Source organism: Lissotriton helveticus, chromosome 11, assembly GCF_964261635.1.
Source record: "Lissotriton helveticus chromosome 11, aLisHel1.1, whole genome shotgun sequence".
Classification (NCBI taxonomy): domain Eukaryota; kingdom Metazoa; phylum Chordata; class Amphibia; order Caudata; family Salamandridae; genus Lissotriton; species Lissotriton helveticus.
The window spans coordinates 1,027,479,331-1,027,505,269 of record NC_136072.1 but is presented as its reverse complement, the minus strand read 5'-3'; the positions used below and the strand labels follow the sequence as shown (position 1 = coordinate 1,027,505,269).

At 50.2% G+C, this 25,939-nt stretch overlaps 1 protein-coding gene across 4 annotated transcripts in view; it reads right to left on the bottom strand.

Annotated features, from left to right (window-relative positions):
- Window positions 1–25,939, bottom strand: part of HECTD4 (HECT domain E3 ubiquitin protein ligase 4) — a 2,216,728-nt gene that overhangs the window by 192,225 nt on the left and 1,998,564 nt on the right. For all 4 annotated transcript variants that reach the window (XM_078667422.1, XM_078667425.1, XM_078667423.1 and 1 more), the window contains one exon: window positions 15,665–15,831. In XM_078667422.1, the coding sequence (XP_078523548.1) occupies window positions 15,665–15,831 (167 nt within the window). The remainder of the gene's footprint in view (window positions 1–15,664; window positions 15,832–25,939) is intronic.

The window sequence follows — 25,939 nt, the reverse complement described above, 5'->3', positions numbered from 1 at the left end:
CCCTCCTTGCTTGTCGTAATATCACATGGCGGTGGTGTTGTCTGTGAACACCTGCACTACTCTCCCTTTAACAAAGGGAAGGAATGCTTTCAGTGCAAGCAGATTGATCGCCTGGAGCTCCAGAAGGTTGATATGGAGCCTGGACTCCGCCAAAGACCAGAGGCCTCTGATCTCCGCCTCTCCCATGTGGCTGTCCCATCCCACGAGGGACGCATCCGTCACCACTGTGCTCCGGTTGGGGAAGGGAGAGGGATCTCCAGCTGACCCAATGTTGGTTTGTGAGCCACCACTGTAACTGTTGTGCAGTGCCCTCCGAGATCTGGACGTACTCGGACAGGTCCCCTTAATACTGCGCCCACTGGAACTTCAAGTCCTACTGCAGAGCCCACATATGCCATCTGGCATGATTGGTCAGCAGGATGCAGGAGGCAATGAGGCCCAGCAGCCTCAATGTCATCCTGACTGAAACCCAGGACAAGGGCCGAAAGATCACGGAATCATAGCCCGAATGTCCTGAACACGCTGTTAGGGAGGATGAACCCGAAACTGCGCCGTGTCCAGAACTGCTCCAATGAAAAGGAGCTTCTGAGAGGGAATCAGGTACGACTTCGGCACATTGATGGAGATCCCCAGCAAATTCAGGCGGTCGGCCATAGTGTGGAGGTGGAAGACGACTGCCTGGGGCGAGCCTGCCTTTAACAGCGAGTCGGCGAGATAGGGGAAGACTGAAACCCCTGATCTGTGCAGATGAGCTGTGACCACCGCCATTACCTTCGTGAACACCAGAGAGGCACGGGTAAGGCCAAAAGGGAGCACGGTGAACTGAAAATGCTCATGGCCTACCGTGAACTGCAGGTAACACCGGTGGGCGGGCAGGACAGGGATATGAGAATAAGCATCCAACGCTACCAACCAGTCTTGCGGGTCTAGGGCAGACAAGACCTGAGCAAGTGTGAGCATCTTGATCTTCTCCTTCAGGAGGAAGCGATTGACGTTCTAAGGTCTAAGATAGGAAGCAGGCCCTTGTCCTTCTTTTGAACCAGGAAGTACTGGGAATAACAACCACGACTTACTTCTGGCACCGGAATGAGCTCGATGGCCCCCTTGGCCAAGAGGGCCGTAAGTTCTTGCTGAAGAAGTGCCAAGTGATTCCCGACATGCGGTGCGACTGAGGTGGCATGGCTGGATGGGTAGTCTCAAAGGGGAGGGAGTAGCCCCGTCAGGCTATCTGCAGAACGTCCCTAGGTAAGGGTGGGCCTTAGAGAGTCCATACCACCAGGGTTTAATACACACTGAGTCCTGATGAATGCCAGGTAAATTCATACCGTTTCGTGGCTGAAACATGTCAACTGATATTAGGAAACTACCACTTAATTAATTGTGGAGGTATTTCCTACACATAATTTTTATCCTTGAGTCCTTAGTGGTCATTAAAATAAAGTTAATTTTGATACACTACTGACTATTTTTTAACTATCCACCACTCACTAATTTTCCTTGCACAACACTGCCTTAACCCACCAACCCGCTCCGCAGTAGATCTGGCGTTGAAGCACACAAAAGAGACGCTAGGTATCTTTTGTGGGGCCCGATGATGAAGCATGTCATCACTAGGTGGTGAGTGAGGGCTTTCCTTAGCGCCTTAAGTGAAGCCGTTTACCTGCTCCTAACGGTGGTTCAACACTACCATAGGACACTCTTTTCTTGTTTACTGATTAATACTGGGGTATAAGAGTGTCCCACTACTCTCCCTGCCTCTCTTTTTGTTTTGACATATCTGCAGAACCCACCTGTCTGAAGTGATGGTGCGCCATTGGGGGAGGTGATGGCGAATACTGCCATCCTCTGGCATTTGGTGGGCCTGAAACACCGGACTAGGAAGGTTTGGAGGCAGTGGCGTCAGGGGAGGTGGTGGACTGACCCGCCCGCAGATCCCGTAACCCACCTCAGGAGGTCCCACGCCCGCGGCTGCGCTGAGGCTGTTGTTGCGCGGGCCTGTGGCTCTGAAGTGTTTAGGCGCCCCTTCCTTGGCCACGAAAGGAGCAAAAAGCAGAAGCGGAAAGAGTGCGCCTGGCCGTATCTCGTGTGTCCTTAAAACACTCAAACGCACTGTCTACCATGTCACCAAAAAGGTGAGTGCCATCAAAGGCCATGTACATTAGAGTGTTCTGGACATCCCCGGAAAAGCCAGTTGTCCTCAGTCAGGCGTGGCGGCGCAGCACCACTGTCGTGCAAATCACCCTGCCCAGCGAGTCGGCGGTGTAAAGGCCACAATGAATTGTGAACTTGGCTGCTTCTCTCCCCAATGGCCCAAGAGGCATGCAGTGTTTACAGACCGCAGCCCTGAACTGGTGGAACTAAACAGTTTCTTTACAAACTTTTCCAGTTTCTTGAAATCCCTATCCGGAGGTGCGGAAGGGACTGCGCTTGGGGACGCAGAGGCTTGTACAACCAGGCTCTCAGGGGTTGGGTGTTGGGAGAGGAAAATGGTTTCGCCCGGGATCGGCGACGGCGTCAGGCCACGTTCTTATCCACAGGAGCCCCTGTGTTGGGCCTGGACCAGGTGCACAAAAGAACGTCTGAAAGTGCGTCATTAAAGGGCAGCAGTGGCTCTCTAGAGGAAGACACTGGCCGGAGCACATCTGTCAGGAGGTTAGTCCTGACGGCCACCATAGGGAGCTCGAGTTGGAGCGCCTCGGCTGTTCTACACAACACCACAGAATATGTGCCACCCTCCACCGTAGCCACGGTAGAAGGAGACAGTGAGCCAGGTTCTGGAGCAAAATCCATGTCACCTGCATCCTCCAAATCCTCTTCCCAGGTGTCTAACTCACACTGGGCTGTGAGAGGGTCCTCAGACTCCTCCCAGTCCTCCCTTTCCTCCCCAACCTGCCGGGTAGGCAGAAAACAGGGTGGTGGATGGAGAAAGGGATAGAAATTCCCCATCAGCAGCGTATCGGCGTCGATCGACACCGGTCCGGCGCCAACTCCACGTCTGGGTGGAAGCCCGGGACAGCGTCGCCATGGAGCCGGCCAACGGCGGTGCCGTAGACGTCGGTGGAGGTTGTAGGAGGTCACCCGACATCGGCGGTGATCCACGCATGGATCCATGGGGGTCTTGCGGTGCCAAGACCGATGTTGGGGCCGGAGCTGGCGACGAAGAAATAGAGTGAAGACCCCCAGTCGGACCAACGGGGCTCGAAGGCGTTCCCGTGATGCCCGACGGCCCAAAAAGGCGGGCCATGGCTGACAGGAAGTCCTGTAGCTGGGCCGGAGTCACCGACAGACCCGGGAAAAGTGGGTAGGCCGTCGGCAACTGCGCAGGCTCCGCCAGAGCCGCGGCGTGGCACCACCCGCACCCTCAGCCATGTCACGCGACAGTCTAGGGGAAGGCGAAGAGCGACGAATGATTGTGGTGGTGGCAGCTCGGCAACCGGTCCCTCGACCTCCCACGGGACCAAGAACATGAACGGCGCGGATCCGATTCCCGGGGATCCAGCAACTTTCGGGACCGCTCCCGCAAAGTTTTCGGATCCATGGCCCGGCATTCGGGGCACGACTCGGAGTCGTGCTCACGTCCCAGGCAGTAGAGACACTCACGGTGCGGGCCCGTCACTGACTTCGTGCAGGGAGAAGCCACGCAAAACTTAAAAACCGGGCATCCTTGTACACCAGGAGTCAAAGACTCAAAAAACAGAGACTAAAGTCCCAAAAATAACTCAGTCAAAAAGTGACTAGGGGTACCGCTCCCTCCGGATCCGCGCTTGCTGGCGCGGAAAAAGAAAGAACTGACGTCAGCGCGCGTGGGCGCGTCTGAGTAGCTCTAGTGATGTCATCTTGGCGACTACGATGCCAACAACGCACAAGGGTACTGCTGACAAAAAACTTTCTGGATCCAGTCTGATGCCTGTGGGTAATTCTAAGGTAAGGAATCTATCACTAACGTGTTTCTTTCAGATCTGCATTGTGTCTAGAACAGCTACGATGAAAGGGTGCATCTGAGAAGGAGTCAGGTGTGACTTTGGCATGTTTGTTGAGTACCCCAGCGAATGCAGGAGGTTTGCCGTGGTCTGGAGGTGAGAGACGAAAGCCTAGGGCGAAGGCTACTTCAACAACCAGTCGTTGAGATAGGGGAAGACTGGCACACCTAACCTGTGCAGAAGAACTGCAACCATCGATATCACCTTGGTGAACACCCGAGGGGCGCTGGTAAGGCTAAATGGAAACATGGTGAATTGAAAGTGCTCATGGCCTACCTTGAACAGCAGGTAACGCCTGTGGGCAGGCAGGATGGGTGTAGGAGGTTGGCTTAGTATATGGTGCACACTTATTGAAGTGATGCACATTGTACTAATCCAGACAGCCCTTATGGTGACTTCAGTGGTCTTTGATAACCTTTGAAAGCTCTCAAAGTGGTGGCTGTGGACAGCATTCTTCAGGCGTATCTTGAAGGAGTGTAAAGCAGCTTGTTTTCCCAGTTTAATCTTTAGTGAAATGTTAGATGAGCAGAAACCACACTGTGTTTAGCAAAAATAAGCATATTTATTACAACACAATATCACAATAACATTAGTATATCTCCTACCCGAAGATAGCAACACAATACACAACAATACTTCAAAAGCAATCAGGTAAATAGCACAAAATACAGTGGTCTCTAGGGGGAGACCAAACCATATACAAAGAAGATGGAATGCAAACTGCAAAGGAGAACAAGACTTGGACTAGAAGACCTAGAAGAGCCGAGGACACAAGAAACCAGGCACGGTAAGTACCCAGGACCCCCGGGCCCCTCGTATTGCCTGGAAGGGACACCTGGTGCTGGCGTTCCTGCAGGTATGACGTGGTAGCAGGGGAAGAGGGCTGTGCGGGCACGATTACCACACACAAATAGACACGTCGCGAGGTGGCGAGTCCCCTGAACCGGAGGTGCTGAAGTGGACACTCAGCCTGGTTGAGTTGTGAGAGCGAAAGGATCTGCCTCTGGCCTATAGTCTGGGTCAGCTCTGGATACGCAGAGTGCCGACGGGGTGCCCCCGGAATTCCAGATGGCATAAACTCCATTTGGCTGATAACTGAGTTGGGATGTGACTGCGGGCAGGACTGAACACTAGGAACGCCATAGAATCAGGCACGTCACACCGGGCCCAGATAGCGACTTCAAAATGCCCAGCTGCACCTACGGAGCCTAAATCTGCTCTAGCATCTGGACAAAGTGGATAATGCACAACCCAAGATCTCCTTTAAACAGCGCAAATCCAGAACGAGAGAGAGAGAGTACCCCAGAGAGACACTCTGGGGGTCATGGGGAGATGCCAGAACAGGTGGAGGGAGACGTGTCTCACACTGGCTGCCATGCAAAAAAGCCTGTCCGCAATTGATGCAAAACAGGACTCCCTGTCATATCAGATAGACCGCATGACCGAAAGCATGGATAAACAGGTGGAGTGAATGGACATGACGAAACACAGAGTCACTGAGGTGGAGGAAGCCCAAACAGAAATGGACGTTGAACGCAAACAGATGGGTAGACTCCTACAAACCTGCAGGATAAAGCCAAAGACCTTGAATTGCGGTCCCGAAGAAGCAACATAAGGATTACCACACAGACTGGTAACATGGAGTTATTCGTGGAAAAGCTGTTGGTCATGCTGTTGGGAGCTGAAACATTCTCTACAATGTTCATAGTGGAAAGGGCGCATTGCTCGTTGGGCCCGAGACCGAACCCTGGAGCTCCCCCGAGCCCTATAATAGCCAGTTTGTTAAATGAAAGGGGCAGAGATGCTGGGTTGAAAGCAGCATGAGAGAAGAAGTCGTTACAATATGAGGGATCTACTATTTCACTGTACCCGGACTTCACGTTGCGCGTACAGGAGGCACACAGACAGTTTTCTCCCTTCAAACGCCAACTACGAGAAAAAAACCTGGACTACACCATGCTGTACCCGGCGAGGCTCAGAGTCAACAGACAAGGCAAGTCCAGGATCTTCAGGAACCCTAAACAACTGCAGAAAGCTACAAAGAAGTGGTCCAAGGAGAAGCAGCGCAGCCCTGAGCACCACAACATAGAGGGGGCAACCGGAGGCGATCTTGATGAGCAGGACTAATGCTAGAGATGGACACATGCACAGATAAGAGGGCTGGGCGCTAGGGTGGGATACGGAAATTAGGTAATGGGCATGATCTGGGGACCTGAAGAGGATCTGACTCATGTTCCTTCAGTAAGACTTGAATGAGTTAAAAAAGATGTACTGCTGAAGGGCGCTATAAGCAGAATGCACAATATTAGGAAAAATGCCTGATGCTTTAAAGTTGCTAGATGGCAGGCCGAAGGGGATTGATAGCCTGAAAAGGTTTAGTTAAAAAAAAAAAAAAAAAAAAAAAGGGTCAGGCAACATCTGCCCACACGTGTAAACCACAACCTGGGAAATACTTATTGTATTTTGAGACTAACACAGTTAAATGTAAAATTTTGATATGATGTACGGGGATTGTTTGGGGGGATATCGCCATTGCAGAGTTGGGGATTGTTTGGCGTGGGGGGGGGGGGGGGAAGATACAGAGATCACAGTTTAGTGTAATTTTTGTAGAGACAGTTGCAGGACTGAATCAGAGTAGTATAAATGGTGAGTGCAAAGCAGGGTGCAGACTACAATTGTATGGACACCCCACATGATGACAGAGCATACCACTAATGACAGGATCACACACAGTAAAATAAGAGCCATTACAGGGAATGTTAGGGGTCTTAACAACCATAGAAAGTTAAGGAAGGTCATGGCATACTTCGAAAGAGAAAATATTGAAATAGCTTTGCTACAAGAGTCGCACCTGCCCCCAACCAGTAACATGCTACGAGACAGAGGATTGCAGGGCAGCGTACACATTGCTGGCTTTACCACACATGCACATGGTGTTATTACCTGGGTGAACACTAAATCCAATTTAAAGCTGGAACCCTTAGACACTGACCTGGTGGGCAGGATTGCGATAATGAGATGTCAGGGTAAAGAGATGGACCCGACGCTAGTTAATATATATGGCCCGAATTACGACAAACCAAAATTTTATGCGCTACTGCTGGAAAAGATGGGAAGATATGTAGGAAGCAATCAACTTTGGGGGGACACCTTAACTGCATACTAAATCGCCATGTCCAAGCATTCAGGAGAACTTAGAGCGCTCCGCAAGCGACTGGCGGATCTAGAGAAAACCCTCAAAGAAGCGGAGCGTCGGCTCCTGACGGGAGCCGATGAGGGGGTCAAGGAGGAGCTTAAAACTCTCTTGTCAGAGTACCAGGAGGTGGCAGACTCTGAAACGAAGCACCTAGGCAAATACAGTGCAGAAGGAGAGGTGTTGACAGAAGAGGGGAATATAGCAGAGCGATTTAGGCAATATTACTCGACTTTATACAACTCACAGAGTGCAGGCACGGAAGAAGAAATATTAGATTATCTGACACATATCATACTACCCTGGCTCACTAATGAGCAATAATCTCTTGAGCTGGATGAGATTACTTCTACACTGCCAGCGATGAAAACTGGCAGCGCGCCTGGAGTAGACGGGATGACAGTCCAGTTTTACAAAGAATTAAAGACCTGTTGGTCCCGCGCCTGGCGACATTGTTCGAAGAGATGTATGAGGAGGGAATCATACCAGCGCTATGAGAGAGGCAGTCATAGTTGCCATCTTAAAGCGGATAAGTCGCTGGTTGAATGTTCGTCATACCGACCCGTGTCACTGCTTAATGTTGATACCAAAATCTACGCCAAGATACTAGCGAGCCGCTGATCCCGTCCTTAGTAGCACCTGAACAGGTGGGATTTGTTTCAAGTAGAAACTTAACCTACAATTTACGTACAGTGTTTGGAGCAATGCAACACACTAGACTAGATGTACAAGCAGTGGTAGTCTTCCTAGACATGGAAAAAGCGTTTGACTCGGTTGAATGGCCCTTCATGAAACAGGTCATGGCCAGAATGGGATTGGGCGGAGCTTTTTTTGCAGAAGGTGGGTGCCCTATATAACTCTCCTACAGCGAGAGCCAAAATTGGGGAATTAGTCACAGATCCACTAAGCATAACTAGAGGTACGAGACAGGGGTGCCCGCTATTATACGCACTGGTGGCGGAGCCATTGGCTTGACCATTTCGAGAATACCACAAGCATAAAGGGATACGCTTCCCGGGTTAGAATTTAGAATTTCCACATATATATGTAAGAGACCCTGACCGTAATCTCTCCACACTATTGAGAGAGGTGGTGAAATTCGGCACGGTATCGGCACTAAAGTTAAATTGGAATAAATCACTTATTTTCCCCCTCACCCCAAATACATGGTCTTTGACACCGGACTACCCACTCCAATGAATGACAGACCCGGTGCGATACCTTGGCGTCAAAGTACACACTGACTTAGAGTTGGTATTCAAAGAAAACTACGGGGTAGCTATAAGCAAACTGGACGACGATATAGGCAAATGGATCAGGCTACCGTTGTCACTGGCAGACAGAGTTGCAATAATGAAAATGGTTATACTCCCCCAATTCCTGTTTCTCTTTACTAATATACCTATGGTACTGCCTGGAGCCTTTTTTAGCACACTTACTTCATTAATGATTAAGCTAGCTTGGGCCAGGAAACATGCACGGGTAAAATGGGACATACTTATGCTCCCATACAGCATGGGAGGGCTGGGAGCTCCGGACCTCGACCTATACTACAGAGTGGCGCAAAGTGCTCATGTTCACCACTGGATGCATGGTCAGCCTAATACACCCCACCTACAGATAGAAAGGGCGGTGGCGTCCCCGCTCCTACTCCCAGCTTTGCTGTTTAAACCACCGGACAGTCGAACTGGGATTATATATTCTATTAACGCAACCACACAGGCCTGGGAGCGTTTGTTGAAGCTGCAAGCAGGGGCCATCTTGTACTCCCCGCTGACCCCACTGGACTGGTGCCACTGGCTGCCTCTTTGTACGGAAAAAGGGGTAACCCGTGCGCTCCTCTCTCCTAATGTCCAGATGATCTGAGATATATTCTCAGAGGGCATTGTAAAGAAATGGGAAGAGGTAGAAGCCATAGCTGAGAATGTCACCCTAATTCATAGATTTAAGTTCCATAGAACTAGACAAGCCCTGATGACTATACTAGGAAGAGACCTAGCTGAACCGTCTGAACTTGCCCCCCTTACATACCTGATTAAAGTTGACTCCCGAGCGAAGCTGGTATCAAAGATTTATAAAATATCCCTTGAGTATAGGAAAAACCACTACACAAAGGCCCGTCTCGCATGGCAGACGGACTTGGACAGGGAGCTTGATGATTCAACATGGAGATACTGCTGTGAGAGTACTAAACGCATCTCCTTAAATGGCAGCCATAGATTAATGCATTTAAAAATTTTTAATAGGGTGTACTACACGCTGGAGAGACTATGCAGATATGGGCTTCGAGACAATGCGGAGTGTGAGCACTGCGGGGAGCACACAGCAGACTTTCTACATCTGGCATGGCTCTGCCCAAGAATCGCTCACTTCTGGATTGAGGTTTTTAAGGAGCTGGGAGAGGTAACTGACACAACACTAGCACCTGACCCGCTACTGGCCCTGTCAGCGTACTCCAGCCCCTGCCTAAAGAAATCAGAATACTAGTTGACATGGGACTGCTCATAGCCAGACGCAGAGTGACAATATGCTGGGCTAAGGGCCCCACACCCACAACTGCTAGCTGGGCAAATGATATGATGTACTGCAGCACACAGACCGAGAGCTACAGCGAGCTGCTCCCACCACGCAATCGGCTCAAAAACTTCTGGGCGCTATACAAGACATATCTCCAGATTAAAGACACTGAAACTGAGGGTGAGGACACTACTGCATCGGTGGTCGAGGGTCAGTGAAGACAAGGGTTATAGCCACAATGCAATATTGCTGAATAGAGATATGGTGAACAGTTTATTGAATGCTAAAGTTGACAGTAAGAGTGCACCTGGTTGGAGGAAAGAGGTGCTGGGCTCTGGGAGAAGGGTTGGAAGAAGTATTGTGCTAAGGACAAAATATGGTGGCGTAATGTAATAGCGAACAGGTGCTGTAGATTATATGGAGAATATGCCTGTTGGACCGGATGCGACACTGGGATATGTGTAGTGTGCCTGTACTGCTCTGCTAATGTACTGAAAAATATGTTATCTCATTGTATTGAGTTAAAAGTTTATAAAGAACTTCAATAAAAAAAAATGTTTAAGATATTTTTTTACATGTTAAATTATAATGATGAATATTATAAAACAAATATTTATTATAATAAAAAATACATATATTAAATTACCAATGTATATTAAAAAAATGTACTGTACTGTTTGCAAATAAAGTGAAAAAAATGATTTAAAAAAAAAAGTACCCAGGACCCCCACGGAGGCTGTGTGAAGAGTGGAAACACACCCTTGTGCCCAATACAAGTCAATGGAAAAGGCGTGGTTGCAGTTTTAAGGAAGAAGGACCCCGAAGAAACCCTTTTAAGACAGAAGGTTGGAGAGCCACCTCACCTGTGGATGCCACAGGAAACAGGTTACTTGCACCAAGGAAGCCGGGTACATAGGGGTGAAGTGACGTCAGAACCTGATGTAGACGACAATGGAAGACTTCAAAGAGGATGCCTCTGGAGAAGACTGTAAAGGAGTCTGGTGAAATCTAAGGGTGGATTCTGGAAGTGAAGAACCTGTAAGCAGAGGGGACAGAGTTTATGCCACTCAGAGGTGACCAGGAGGCATGAAAACACAATGCCAACCGATGTTGGGAGGTTCTGTAGAGTAGACGGTGGCCTTGTTGCTGCAGCTGTGAGGACCAGGCGATGCGGAGGATGACCAGGAGCTGTCCCATATCGGATGACGGTGTCTAGGTGGTCGGTGTCCAGCGGGAGCACCAAAAAGCCTTGGTAGCAGCAACTGGTGTGGAGGAAGAAAAAAGAGTAATGTTGGGACCAGCAGGGTCCAAGGGACTCACCAACAGCAGGAGAGTGAGAGCAGGCCCCCAGCAAGTAGTGGAGCCCAGTGAAGCAAGAGAAGACCCACAGGCAGAAAGCACAGGAGTCGCAAGAGGACCTAGAGCAGCTCACCAAAGATGGAGGCCCAAGGTTCAGAGGATGCAGTGAGGACGCTGATCTTGGAGGGAAGAGGTGCTGGAGGCTGGAGTTTCTCGTAGCCCGAAGATCTTTGGAGTGTACAGCCAACAAGCCTTGGAAACAGCAAGTCAATGCAATGCACAGGGGTTTGGTTGCAACGGTTCTGACGAGGGATACTGGCCTCAAGATTGCAGAGGACAGGTCAGGCCTCAAGGGAGTTGCAGAATCACCACCTGTTACTGAACCTCGTGAAAGAAGCAGCAGACCGGTCAGCTTTGTTGCTGTGACTGCAGATGGAGGGGGAGTGACTCCTTCACTCCAAGGGAGATTTCTTCGGGTGTCCTTGATTCCCACAGGTCTGCTGAGGAACCTGAACGAAGCACAGACACAGACGACGAAGAAGACTTGAAGAACAGCTAGACCAGGAGCAGCAGGAGTCTTCCTTGGTGCAGTTTTGGTTCCAGTCAAAGTCCAACGAAATCCAAATGTCCAGACAAGTGAAGAGCAAGGTAGTTTCAGGGTTGAGTCTTGACCCACCCATAGGTAAACCCTTAAGTACCCTAAGGAAAGGGCTGGAATAAACTCGGGGGTCCCTCCCAGAAGAGGTGCTGGACATAGGGGAGGATACTCCCATGTCCTTTGTCCAGTTTCACGTCAGAACGGGAGTCAAAGGCTCCCTGAACTGGCTCAAACTGGAGTATGCAAGGAGGGATCCAAATGTGCCCTTCAAAGCAGTCTGGTGACGCCCCCACCCCAGCCCAATACACTAAGTCCTAACTTGTGACAGGAAATCTATTGTACTACCTTCCCCTGCTTGAGCTTGGCTCAGAAGAATCATGTCTGTGGTCGGCAGCAGCACTTGCAGACCCTGAAAGGCTGTTACCAGGAGTAGAAGTAGGTCCCCTAAGGAGCCCCCAGTACATGGGAATAATCCCAACATTTTTTATACCAAACATGACCGAGGTTGGTGCATCAACTATATAGTTAGGCATCTCATAATGACTGATGTCCACTAAATAACTTAAAATGGCTGGCCGCACTTACAGAGCCTGGCAAATCGACTCTGGGGATTGAAGGGGGTCCTGCTCATGCAGGGGCACCCTCACACTTATAACCAAGCACCCTGTCCTCAGGACTGCAGAGCCTGCCATAGGGTGACTTATAGATTTTAAGTGCAGTGACCTCAGATATAAGGACACTTATATCTGTTGTGAGAGATGCAAGCACCTACTCACAAAGGCTGTAATGGCAGGCCTGTAGTCATAGTTTAAGTGGACTCCCATGGATGGGATAATACATGCTGCATACCATGAGAGATCCCTGGTGAACCTATGCCCTGGGTGCCTCAGTGCCATATACTAGGGACTTACTAGGGCGCACCAGTAGTCAATTGTGGTGATACCAAAGTACTTATGGGAGAAAACACAATTGCTGGGGTCCCGATTAGCAGGATCCCAGCAGAATAAGTCAAAAACACACTGACACCAGGCAAAAAGTGGAGGTAACCATGCTAGAAGGATCCTACCTTCCTACGGTCACCGCTGACCCGACACAGTCCTATGAACAGAATATGGAGCCGCAGTTAGTGCGCCTCAGATGAGATGTCAAATTTTGGTACACTTTTTGGGTGATCATTTTTGTCTCTTTTGGGGCGATCAGCTATCTTCACGATGGTCACCCTCCTATGCCTCCTTTATCATCTCCAGAACCAACTGCTGAAAAACGGCTTCTTCAAGAGCATCAATGCGCAGATTAGGTCGCTACTCTGGAATGGTGAAATGCCTTGTATAGCCCTTGTAAATTGGCGCAGGAAGGCCATTGAGGGCGGAATAGCTATGCCAGATCTGCTCCTATACTACTGGGCAGGTTATCTGTTGGTTGTGAACAACTGGTGGTTCACAGCTTTTAGTGATCCGGCTCATGCTTAAGAGGGATTACTACTGGGGGATTACTACAGGGAGATTGGGATCTTGTTCATGTGCTATACGAGGGGGATATTCCTGTGTATCTTCCACCTGCTATGCGGGTGGTGTTTGAGATCTGGAACACAGCCCGTAGGAAGGTGGGCTGGGCGGACTGCGTTACGTTGGAGACTCCATTGTGGCGGGGTACTAGATTGCCACAGGTTGCCACCTTGCCAAGTTTTTTGGGCCTGCGATACTATAGGCATCTCAACAGTAGGGAACATGATCAGGGGTGGGAGGCATAAATCTTTTCAGGACTTGCAGGACGAGTTCGACTTACACCGCACCCAGTTCTTCTGTTATCACTAGCTTTGGCATGCCCTTCTCCCCATGATACAATTAGACACTGATACAGAGTTCTCCCCATTGGAAGCCAAAATTCTGCTCAAGCACCTCCGGGTGCCGAAGTTGTCAGAACTCTATAAAATGCTGATTGGAGGGAGGAAGAGGAGGCCCTAGAGAGGCAGTGACAGCATCCCAATCCCATTTCAGTTGATTCAACTAAGGGTGCTCCATAGGTTGTACTTCACTAGAGCCAGTCTTACCAGGTCGGGCCTCATCCCAATGGGTGTATGCTTACGATGCGGCGATCCGCAGGGTGATTTGCCACAAACGTCTGGCACTGCCTGGGGTTGGCCCACTACTGGGGAAATATACTGAGGACACTTGAGGGGGTATTGGGTTGGAATGTACCCCGGGATCCCAAACTTATACTTCTCCATCACACATGACTTGGGAGGCACATGATACCAGAGGGCACTCTTGTGGTTCGGCTTAATTATTGCCTAGAGTGACAATGTCAGGGCATGGAAGGACGCGGAGGAGACTGCGGTAGAAGCTTGGGCAAAGGGCATTGACCATTGCATATGGCTGCAGCGCTCGGTCTATTTGTCACTGGGATGTCCCCAGAAAATGTCAAGATATGCGGGGGCCTGGGCGGAACAGAGAGGGATCCATCTCGAACCGCATGGGGACAGGCCATGAGAGGCGTAGGGGACCCAGGGAGCACAGGATGCTGTATTTTCAATGTATTATAATAGGTGAAGGGATCAGGCATTGCTATTTGAAAGTACACCACTTTGATGACTTCTGTGGGGGGACGGTTTCACATGCATTTATCTTTTGTCTGGTGTAGTACTGTGGGGTTGTATATGGATGTCACAGTAAGTGCACTGTTCTCGTTTATATATAAGACTCAATAAAAATGTGTTTCAACCTTAAAACAGGCTTAAACGGCAGGCCGGAGATGTTTTAAAAGGGCTACTTAAGCGAGGGTGCCTTGGGTGCATGTAGTACCACATGATTAGGGACATGTAAGTAAATTAAATGTGCCAATTGGGTGTAAGCCAATTTTACCAATGTTAAAGGCGTGAGCATTTTGGAACTAGTTGGCAGTGGTAAAGTGCACAGAGCTCTATAGTCAACAAAAATGAGTTCCAGCAAAACACGGGAAGTGAAGGCAAAATGTTGGGGGGGGAGACCTACCTAAGGCTGTCAGGTCTAACGGGGGTACTATGAAAATATTTCGCATCCAGTATGGTGTATGGGAAAAATAAAAAAGGTGAAGAATTTGCAGTTAGATGCATCCATTAGAAAGTCAAAATACAAAAGGAGACTGAGCGACCAAAGAGGTCTGAGGAATCATACTGATACAATGTTGCACCCATGAGCTCTTATGTTTTTAAAAGTCACCACTACAGGACAGATTTCCAAATGGCAGAATGGCAATAATAAATAGTTGTTACATAGCGAATGTACCACAATTTTGCCTTTTGTTTTTTTTCTGTAAATAGCAAAAGCTACTACTATCAAATATAACAATTACATAATTCAATAACGTTTTGAATACTAAGTTCTAAATTAATCCTGATAAGTTCTAAGCAGCAAGTGATTCATTCATGAACTATCTAATCCATAGGGAGGCACTCATGCCCTCTCGCTGGACCACTGACATGATCTAAAAGGAAACTGATGCTTTGAAGGGGGTGACCAGCAGCAAACAAATGAAACTTTTCACTATATTGGTTTGTGTACTGTACACTGTTACTTTTTCATTGGCCAATGTATACCTCATTCCAAATGGTCTTAAATTATATTGTAAAGATGACTGCTAGTAAACTGATCCAACACTCTCTTTTTCAGGTTTAAAAAGTATATTCTGTAGACTATGGGTACAGGGCATGTCCAAAGAAAAGCCATCTATATTTGCAGATTATTCAGAAGCAACCTCAGTAGGCTAGCACAAATTCACTGTTTGAAGCTGGGTTTACTCCTAACACTAACGCAGAGACCTTTCTTAATTGAAGTGCTGCTAAAGATATCAAAGCTAATGGATCAATACAGTCTAACAGGTCTTGAGGAAGCTCTGGGTCAAGGAAATGCTAAAAGTCGCAAGTTAGCTGTGGTACTGAGTGCCGGACCTTGCCGGACCTTTCAACTTTTCATTGGAACATATCGCAGAAAAAGCTGAGGCTGATAGAAGTTTCAAAAGGGAGCTGTAAAAACAGGAAACTGTGAGGATAGATTGAAGGCAAAATCGGATGCCTTATTTATCCTACAACTGTTAACTTACACAACAGGAATATGTCTGCCTCTGGTGCACAGTTCAACTTCTTCACCACTCATGGTTAGATATGTGAATTTGCAGCAGGGTTTATTCGGCGAATCAGGGCTCTCCGTTACAAGATGCTGAGATGCTATTTCTGCACACAGGCCCTCCAATTCAGTCTCATCGTTGAGCTAGGACAAAAATAAGAATAAGTAAAGTGCTAAAGAGCAATGCAAAACAGGTAAAATACTAGCAAGAAGAAGTGGGATATATTATGGTGGGAATGGAACAAATATCTATAATTATTAATAGTCCAATGACTTGGATTTGAAAATAATAATTATACAACATTTTTTCAAGATAGCTTTTCTTTTAATTTCCTCATGAAGTAGTGCAATTGTACAACAATAGTATTGCATTTTCGAAACAGACATTGAAACCATTACAGATAACTACATATGACATCCGTGCATCAACACCTTGTCCCAATCATTCTCACACGAGGCACATACATATTAAGTAACAAAGGTTTGGCTACAGAGTCCATGATACTCTTATTATTTCCCCATACATTCTTATGTTTGCGTGGGCACACTCTGGCTAAAGAGACTTACTCTCCCACTAATGTGCACTAGTCCATATGGTTCCACTATGGTGAAAGTTTCATTGCATATGGAGATTTCTGGCAAAGAGCGATGTCTCTCTCACCTAGGATACCCTAAGTGGGTAAGGTAAGTGCAGCTGCCAGGTTCTCAAGAGAGCACTTTCCTAATATCCCCCTAGTAATTCTCAATTTTGGGGCTCCCCAATACCATTTGGAAGATGTCTGTGTCTTGATGGGTACATCTGAGGCAGGCCGGGGTGGATACCAGGTGGGCATGCAAGAGGGAGCGGGGAGTGAGATAGGTAACATGCAAATATTTCAACTGAATTAGGTGGAGGTGCGAGGAAATAGCAATAGTGCGGGCACCATTATGGCATCGTGCCAATCTGCATAGTCAAGGGGACTGTGAAGAGGCCACCTCCACCCTGCCCCTCCTTCCTTTTCTACCTGTAGATCAGAAACAAAGGAACGGCGAGTCTCCTGGACAGGGAGAGAAAGGGTTAACATCTTTCCCTGCCTCTTGCGTACAGGGAAGTAACTCTGCGAGAGAGGACGTCAGCCAATGGGACGTCGGAGAGGCAGGGTTGATGCCGTATGAAGAGAACGCAGAAGAGGAGGCACGTCGTTGAGGACCGGAGAAACGAGGAGAACAGATTTGGAGCAAGGAGGAGAGCGATGCGGAAAAGAGGCGTGCAGTGGAAGAATACCTCCACAGAAAGGCAATCTTGGACGTCGGCCCCAACACCATCCAGGACACGGAAGAAGGAGTGGGAGACCTGGACGGAGGAGTGGTGGACGCCTCCGGAGGACACCTACGAGCCACCGCAACCCAAGAGAGTTGCGGCTGTTGCGGTACGTGAAACGGGAGGGAGGAGGGAGGAAAGGGTGGGCAAGGGGAAGTGTAACACTGCACTGGGCACTGTAAATATAGTTCACGTGTGTGTGTGTTCTGCATTACTTCTCCCCACACCCTGAGCACAAACCCCATCCTATGAGCATGTCTTTTCTAATTTTTCCTCCTCTATTGATAGCACTGATAGCTTTCTGACATAAAGGAGGCTGGGTTCAGGTGTTCCACCTCGACCACCACTGACCGTGTTTATGTTACGCTTTAAGTAAAACCACCACAAGGAACCAGTCACGTCAAGCACCTCCGTAAAAGACGGTGGAGGGTTCTTTTCCATTAGGGTAGGGCCAACAGATGAGCTTACCGCCATTTCTTTCTTTCCTTCTCGAGCATCCTGGGATGCCCTACCAAGGAAGAGAAGCCTGAAACACCAGAGGGAAGATCACGACCACCAGACCAGAGGGGCCAAGAAATTATTCCCCACTCCCTGAACTGCTTTGTTGGTTGACTTTACCGACTTAAAATAAAACACATTAAAAATAGATCCCTGAATTCAGCCTCCTCGTTTTTCCTCCCGACCAACCCTCTCACAGGGACCCACCCAGTTCTCCCATTTCTCCCGAAGGGCCGGCAATTTACCTAAGGCGTGGAATTTTAGGTTTTGGTAAAGTTAGAGAGAACCCCTTTTCCCACCAGTCCCATGATGAGTTTAGCTTCCAGGGGATTATATACCGGAACCTCATGTAATGCTGCTTGATGACTCGCTAGTGCACCTTGTAATTTCAGATATTTATGAAATTGGGTTTTTGAGAACCCAAAGTGGGATTGGAGATCTTGGAATAATTTCATGCATGAACTTTGCCAGACAACTCCTAGGTTGGTAATCCAATTCCATCGTATCTCCAAAATCTGGGGCCCACTCCCATTTGAGCTATGACATTATCTAGGAGAGTCCCGTCAACAGAGCTAAATGCCTTCTTGAAGTCGATTAAAAGTAGTACACAGAGGTCAGAGCCACTGGCAGTAAGTTGCACTGGGCCAAGGTAGGCAAAACTTGTTGGAGCCTGTTGGCCAGAGCCTTCATGAAGATTCTAATTTCAAAATTAGTCAACGAGTTTGGTCTATAGTACGAACACTGGACTATGCATCGCCTATCTGTTGGAATAACTATGCCAGTGACCAAGTCTAGTTCTGGCGTAAAAATTACTTACCTTCGGTAACGTAGCGCAAGATACTTACCTTCGGAAACAATATATCTGTAAGAAACAGTAGTTAGTATTAGATTCCTTACCTTAGAATATCCCCAGGCGTCAGACTGGATCTGGAAACTTTTGCGTAGCAGTACCCTTGGGCGTCGGTAGGTGTCGTCTGCGGCTCCGCGTCTGTCGTCGGGATGACGTCGCCGGAGAACTTAGACGTCGTCCTCGCGCGCTGACGTCAGTTCTTATACACAGCTTTTCCGCGCCAGAACCGCAGAGCCATGATAAAAACCAACACGGGTGCCATGAAACTAGGGCCCTGAAACGGGATGACCTCAACCCTAGATATCGGTTCGCAGAACGGGGAAGATGGGTGGGGCGGTAAGGAATCTAATACTAACTACTGTTTCTTACAGATATATCGTTACCGAAGGTAAGTAACTTGTGCATCTGAAAGAAACAGGTTAGTATTAGATTCCTTACCTTAGAATAGATACCCCAGCAATACCAACCCCGGTGGTGGGTCTGCGAACCAATGATCACACCAGAAAGTCCTGGAGAAAGGAACGGCCGAAAAAGCCATCTCTTCGGACTTGGCTGTCCAGGCAGTAGTGTCTTGCAAACGTGTGCAGCGAGGCCCACGTAGCTGCCTGACAGATGTCCTGCAAGGGGACTCCCCGGCCCAGGGCAGTAGTAGCCGCCGTGGCCCATGTGGAATGGGCACAAAGCCCCACAGGAGGCTCCTTTCGAGCCAAAGAGTAACAAGCCTTGATGCACAAGACGACCCATCAAGAAATGGTTTGTTTGTGCACCACCCGTCCCTTCTTAGCGCCCACGTAACCAACAAAGAGTTGGTCATCCACCCGGAACTGGCATGTGCGATCCAAATAGAATGAGAGCACACGTTTTGGGTCCAGACGGTGGAGCCTCTCTTACTCTTTCGAGGGATGAGGAGGCGGAAAGAAGGTGGGCAAAGTGATGGACTGCCCGATGTGGAAGGCTGTGACTACCTTGGGCAGGAAAGAGGGTGGCGTCCGCAACACAACTTTGTTAGGATGGACTGAAAGGAAAGGAGGCTGAGAAGAAAGGGCCTGGAGCTCACTCACTCTTCTGGCAGAGGTGATGGCAACCAGGAAAGCAGTCTTCAGAGTAAGGAGGCGAAGAGGACAGTTATGAAGTGGCTCAAAGGGAGCGCACATCAGAAAAGTTAGAACACGGTTCAAGTCCCACTGAGGCATCACAAAAGGAACTGGAGGAAACATATGAGTGATGCCCTTCAAAAACCTATTTACAACCGGGGACTTGAACAAAGAGGGCTGATCAGGTAGCCTTAAGAAGGCGGAAATGGCCGAGAGGTAGCCCTTCAGAGTGCCCTTCAGAGTGCCCAGAGCAGAGCCCTGCTGGGCAAGAGAAAGAAGACAGAGGAGAACCTCTGAAAGAGGGTCAGAAAGAGGGGGGGGAGAGCGTGGCTTGCAGCCGAGGGGAATCGTCGCACTCTAAGGCGGCTCCTCGGCCCTCGCTGCTTAACTGCCTTCGATCCGACGCTAGTGCCTTCATAATGCCCAGGATCGACTAACGATACATTGCTGCCTCTCTGAGCGCTCCCGCCTGGTCCCTGCTGCCCGCTAGGTCGCCCTAATGCCCGCTAGGTCGCCCTAACTGCCACGACCAGATCCCGGCGATCGGACCTTTCTCGGCCCAAGATGGCGGCCGCAGCCATCCCACGTCTTGCGCTGCACTCCGGGGCTGCCCCACATGCCGGAAGATCTTGAACTTTGGTGGGCTGCCCCGCCGAGTCTTGGGGAGGCGATTCTCCACCTTTACCGCACACCCACGCCCTGCTAGTCCCCACGGGTGAGGCGCGGTGCAGTAAACAACGGCCTCCCCCACCCGCTCGGCTCCAGCATCTAGGCGAGTCCCCGGCTTTGGGCCTACCACCGGGGACCACCGTACTACAACTGCTGCTGGTGCTGTTTCTCCTACCCTGATGAGGAGCGACCGCGCCTACGGCCTCGCCATCTGGCCCACCCTTCCCCCCCGACCTGCTTAGACTGGCTGAAACGTGGGGGACTATATGGCACCATCGTGAGTCGCAACATCACCGTGACCCACTACTCTGGACCCCATCTAGGCACACATTGCAAAGCACTCGCCTCTCCATCTGCGCTCCGATCCGGTGCACTGGTTCCCTGTGCCCACCCTTGCTGATGAAGGCGCCCAACAGAAGAAAGATCCCCACGCTGTGGTAATTAATGCCTTTAAGACTACCACTACTGCCCGGGTGCGCACTGAGTACTAATCTGCAACCTGCTTTGGTGGTGAAGCCGGCATAACTGTAAGTGGTTTTGCCCGACCCCCGTTCCTCACCAGGGGACAGATACTCGTTCTTGCCCCCCCCGGGCCGTGTGGATTCACGGCCTCTCCCAGAACTGAGACCTCAGGAGACGCGGGGTACGCTCCCCCCCCCAGGTACTAAGCGAGAGACTTCCCCTCCTCCCCCCTCTCTCCAACAAGTGCGCCTTGCGGATTTGCGCCTTAACGACCCCCTGCAGGACCTGGGTCTCAGGATGGCCTCCGGTAAAGGAAATCGGCCTCCCACCCAAAAGCAAATCAACAAGCTCTCATGGGGCTCCAAGGGGGAACCCAAAGACACTGCCCCAGAGGCTGCTCTCAAAACAGCGACTCCCCCTCCTCAGGCGAGCCCCCCCCCACCTTGGACGATGTCATGGAAGCAATCGCGGGGGTCCGCTCCTCATTAGAGACTCGCATTGACTCAGTTAATATAGAAGTAACACTGTTGCGTGCAGACCTTCGTAAAATGGACTCCAAAGTGAAAGACATAGAAATCAAGACCCTGGCACTTGTTGACGATACCTCCACACTGCAACAGCAGGTAACAACTCCAGAAACAACAGCACCAAATGGGGATGCTCCTTGATGATTACGAAGGACGCGCGCGGCGCAACAATCTCCGCATCCTAGGTGTTCCAGAGCGCCTTGAGGAGCCGGCCGCTGATCTCTTTGTGGAGAAACTGGTCCTGCAACACCTTCAACCGAAGCAACTCTCCACTTATTTCTCCATAGAAAGGGCTCATATGGTCCCAGGGGGCAGACCGAAGCCGGGCGCTCCCCCCCCCGCCCTATCGTTGCCCGTGTATTCAATTTCCGTGACCGAGATGTCATCCTCCAGACGGCACGGGCGGGACCGCCCTTACGAATTGACAATGCACAGATCACGATCTTCCCAGACTTCACTATGAAAGTGCAGGCTCGTCGACGAAGCTTCCTGGAAGTGAAGAAGGCACTCCGTGCACAGTCCGTTAAGTACTCCATGCTGTTTCCCGCGAAGCTCCGCATTGAATCAGATGGCAAGACCTGGTTTTTTGAGTCTCCTGCTGAAGTGTGGGACTGGCTTGATGGATGGCGTCAATCGGCGACCACCCAAAACCGGCGCAGAAAATCGGAAGACCGCTCTGACGTTGTGGAGCCACCTGAAAGTCAGGGCCTGTTCGTAGACATTACATAAGGCGAGCAGTGACCCATAAGTTGAAGTCTGATCGAACTATTGGAGCACTACTCCTCTGAACCGACTGACTACATACCGTTCGTGATGCTGCTCCTACTTGCCATGGGGCTCCATGCTGGCCTCTTAAATGGGGACCCGCCCTTTCATTGGTCCGTCACGTCACCAGTGCTGCTGGGACTATCCAAGTTCGTCAGGGCAGCTCTCAGCCACCGTATCCTGTCTCCAGGGAAGTGACCTCCTCGCAGCTTCGGCCTTCAGGATGTTCCTCCGGATCACCGCTATGAACCAGACACTGTATCTCGCTGACCTTCCACTCCGAATAACAGTCCACCTCGTCCTCTGCAGCATGCCTTGACTTCTATATATCCTTTTGCTGGTCTTTTATACTTATATGTGCTGCTCTAACTGTTGTCCTCAAGGGACCTGTAAACAATACTGTCCTAACAGCCTACTCTGAGATATGTCAGACTTACTTACCTAGTACCTTTGCGGGGTGAATTTCGGCCCTAGCGACCACTCATCGATACATGAAGAGGTGATGAACATTATACCCGAGGAGGGTGTGAAATGCCACAGACTCTTATCATCCTTCCCATGTTAGTTGTCACATAGTATCTGTGTACACCGAGTGGCGCCTCAATGACGCTGTCCCTAGCCTGAACTGTTATAGACAGGGCCCTCGGCGTGGGGCCGAGCTGGGCCTACTGGTTAATAATTTCTACTATGTGAATGCTATCACTGATTTAAGTTGTTTCTAACTGCACTAGACGAAATCGTCCTGTCAATAGGTAGAAGGGGCACCCTACGGCTCTCCACGCACCCCATCAATGTTCGGGAGGGCGACAGGCACTCTGCCTAGTTGGGGAGTGGATAGTTTCAAGTCCGCGGGCAGGGGGGCAGGGAGGGGGGTTGGAGGGGGGGAATGGTAAGGGGGAGGGTTTGGGAGGGACGGAAGTTGTTGGGGAGTTGAGGATGAAACTGGTATGGTTTCTGTTTTTGTTTCTGTTCACACACTGCAGAGAATTCTTGACCAGGGAGCATGTTACACAGCGAAACACACCCTCCCATAACAACTATTGCGACTTCTCAGACACGAGCCCAGCTACACAACCCCATAGGCTTCTACAAAACGCCCATTGCTCAATGTCTGGACACATTAAGCCTTTCGGGTAAACCACCACAGGCCCCTCATTGGCCGTCCTTTCCTCCGAAATACACTCGATGCCCCAAAAGCCACTGATCCGTGCAGAATCTCTGTTCTTTCGGCCACCATGACACCCCCACTGACGACGTCCCTCTCCATCATGACGTGGAATTTTAACGGCCTAGGCAGCAGAATAAAAAGAGGGATAGTCATGCAATATCTTAAACGCCACACTCCAGACCTAGTTCTCCTCCAGGAATTGCACTTAATGGGCAACGCGTGCCAAGCACTACACCGGGGAGGCTATAAACTACTCGTACACGCTGGCTTCACCTCTGGATCCAGAGGGACCGGAATCCTGGTTCGGAGAAATGTCGCGCTGACATGTACAAAAACGTGGGCTTACCCCCTCCAACGCCCACAACAGCAGCTCTCGTATAGATTACCTGTTGTCTCCTAACACTGATCTCAAGTTTTTTCGCCACCCGGGAGGGCTCCCTAGTGGAATCTCCGACCACTCCCCACTCACAGTGACATTCACACACTACCGCCAGAGGGCACGTGGCCCCATAATCATAACGCCCTGGCTCTTAAAAATCCCTGACATAAAAGACTGCTTGCTAGAGCATACAGAATACTACTTCACGGAAAATGTGGACTCTGTGAAATCGGCCATAACTATATGGGAGGCATACAAGGCAGTACTTAAGGGTAAGGCACTAGCTCTAAAAACTGGCTACATCTACAAACAAAGTGAACACCTGTTACAGGTAGAAACAGACCTGACCAACCTGGAATCCCTCCACAATGCAAGCCCCACAGACGAATCGGCGACCCGCCTCCACGCGAAACAACCAGAATACAAAGCATTGGCCCTTGAGAAGGCGCAAGCCAAGCTCTTGAAGACCCGTCATTGCGTTTACGAACTGGGGGACAGGGCAGGTAAAATGCTGGCATGGCTTGAAAAACGCGAGCAGGGGTCTCGTTGGATCCCAGAGCTGACCTTGCCAGACCATTCTACCGTCACAGATCCAGGTGATATAGCAGAGGCCTTTGCCACCCACCTAGAAGGTGTCTACACAGCCAGAGCTCACTATAGCGCTGAGGAATCTAAACTGCTCCTGGCCGAGATGAGACTTCCCACTCTCTCCGAGCCTGAGATACAGGAATTGGAGGCAGACCTCACGGGGGAGGAGGTTAGCGATGCCTTGTTCGCCATCCAATCAGGTAAAGCTATGGGCCCCAACGGTGTCCCTGTCGAGTTCCTGGAGGGCATGGCGGGCGAGATCCTCCCACACCTCAAAGCAAAGTTTGAGGAGAGCTGCGATGCCGGTTGCCTACCGTTGGACCAACGGTTAGCATCAATAGTAGTCATTCGTAAGCCCAACAAACCGGCTAATGACTGTAGCTCCTACCGACCAATCTCTCTTATCAATGCCGAAGTGAAAGTCCTAGCGAAACTCCTTGCTACGAGACTTATGACAGTCCTCCCCGCCTTGATAGATGAGGATCAGTCGGGCTTCTTGCCAGGCTGCAATACAGCGCTTAACCTCCGACGGGTCCATAACGTTATGAGTATGATACCACATCTTCAGGAAGACGCAGCCATCCTCTCCCTTGACACTACGCTTGCCTTTGATTCTATCAAATGGTCCTACCTATTCGAGGTACTACCCCCGCTTTGGCTTTGGTCCCAAATTCATTCAGTGAATCCGACTACTATACACTGATCTCTGGGGTCAAGTTTATGTCAATGGCCATACATCCAGGCGATTTCCCTTACACAGAGGTACAAGACAGGGGCACCCTCTGTCCCCTTTGTTGTTGGCACTTACCCTTGAACCTCTGGCTCACTGGATCAGAACTGACAATTCCATCCACGGCCTTCGATGGAATGCCGAAACGATCGACAAGGTCTCGCTGTACGCAGACGACATCCTCGTCTACGTCTCCTCCCCTAAGTCCTCCCTTAACAGCCTGCTACATGTTATCACTAACTTTGGTAAATACTCGGGCTTCTCCATTAATTGGTCCAAACCTATACTGTACGTGTTACACGGCCCACCCCCTCCCCTCCCGCAAGGCTATTCAATTGAAATCGCTCGGGACGGATTTAAATATCTGGGAATTTTTATCACTCCAGACCCCAAATTATTTCATGACCGCAACCTAAAAGGCCCACTTCAAAGACTTCATAACGACATCTCTCATTGGAGAACACTCCCTCTCTCTCTCCCAGGTAGAGCGGCCCTATTTAAAATGCTTGCACTCCCTAGATTTCTGTATGCCCTACAAAATTGTCCATTTCCCATAGCCGACTCCTATTTCAACTCACTCGAAGGAGACCTCCACCTCCTCCTATGGGACGGCAGTTCTCCCCGCATAGCTCTCATCTCACTCACACAGGGATACGATGGAGGTATTGCCCTTCCCAATGTTCGACTTTACTACTGGGCTACTCAATTGGTAGTCACTAACTCGTGGATCTATGGTTCACCCACGAACCCTGCTTTTCACCTAGAGAGGTGCCAGACAGGCAGCGGGGGCTACCTCGAGGCTCTGTATGGCAAACACTCCCGTGCCCGGTATATAGGCCCGATGTCCCACACAATAACGGTCTGGCACCGTGCGAACAAGCAACTCGGATGGACTAACACCCTCACATTGTCCACCCCACTCTGGACTTCACATAAGCTCGGCACCCTATGTCACTATCGAGGCTTCGATAAATGGGACCCTCCTGGTCGCTCCACCTGTCGCACGGTCCCCGTGTACCAGGGCCCCCTGCTGCCTGACGCCTGACTGCCAGGCCTCCCTGCTGCCTACCTCCTGCCCCTGCCTCGCACGTTCCCGCGTGCCAGGTCTCCTTGCTGCCGGCTGCCTGACCCCCGACCCCGCCATCGCACGGTCTCCGGGGGCCAGGTCACCCTGCTGCCTGTCTGATCCCTGCCCCTGCCTCTTGCCCGCTGCCTGCTAGGG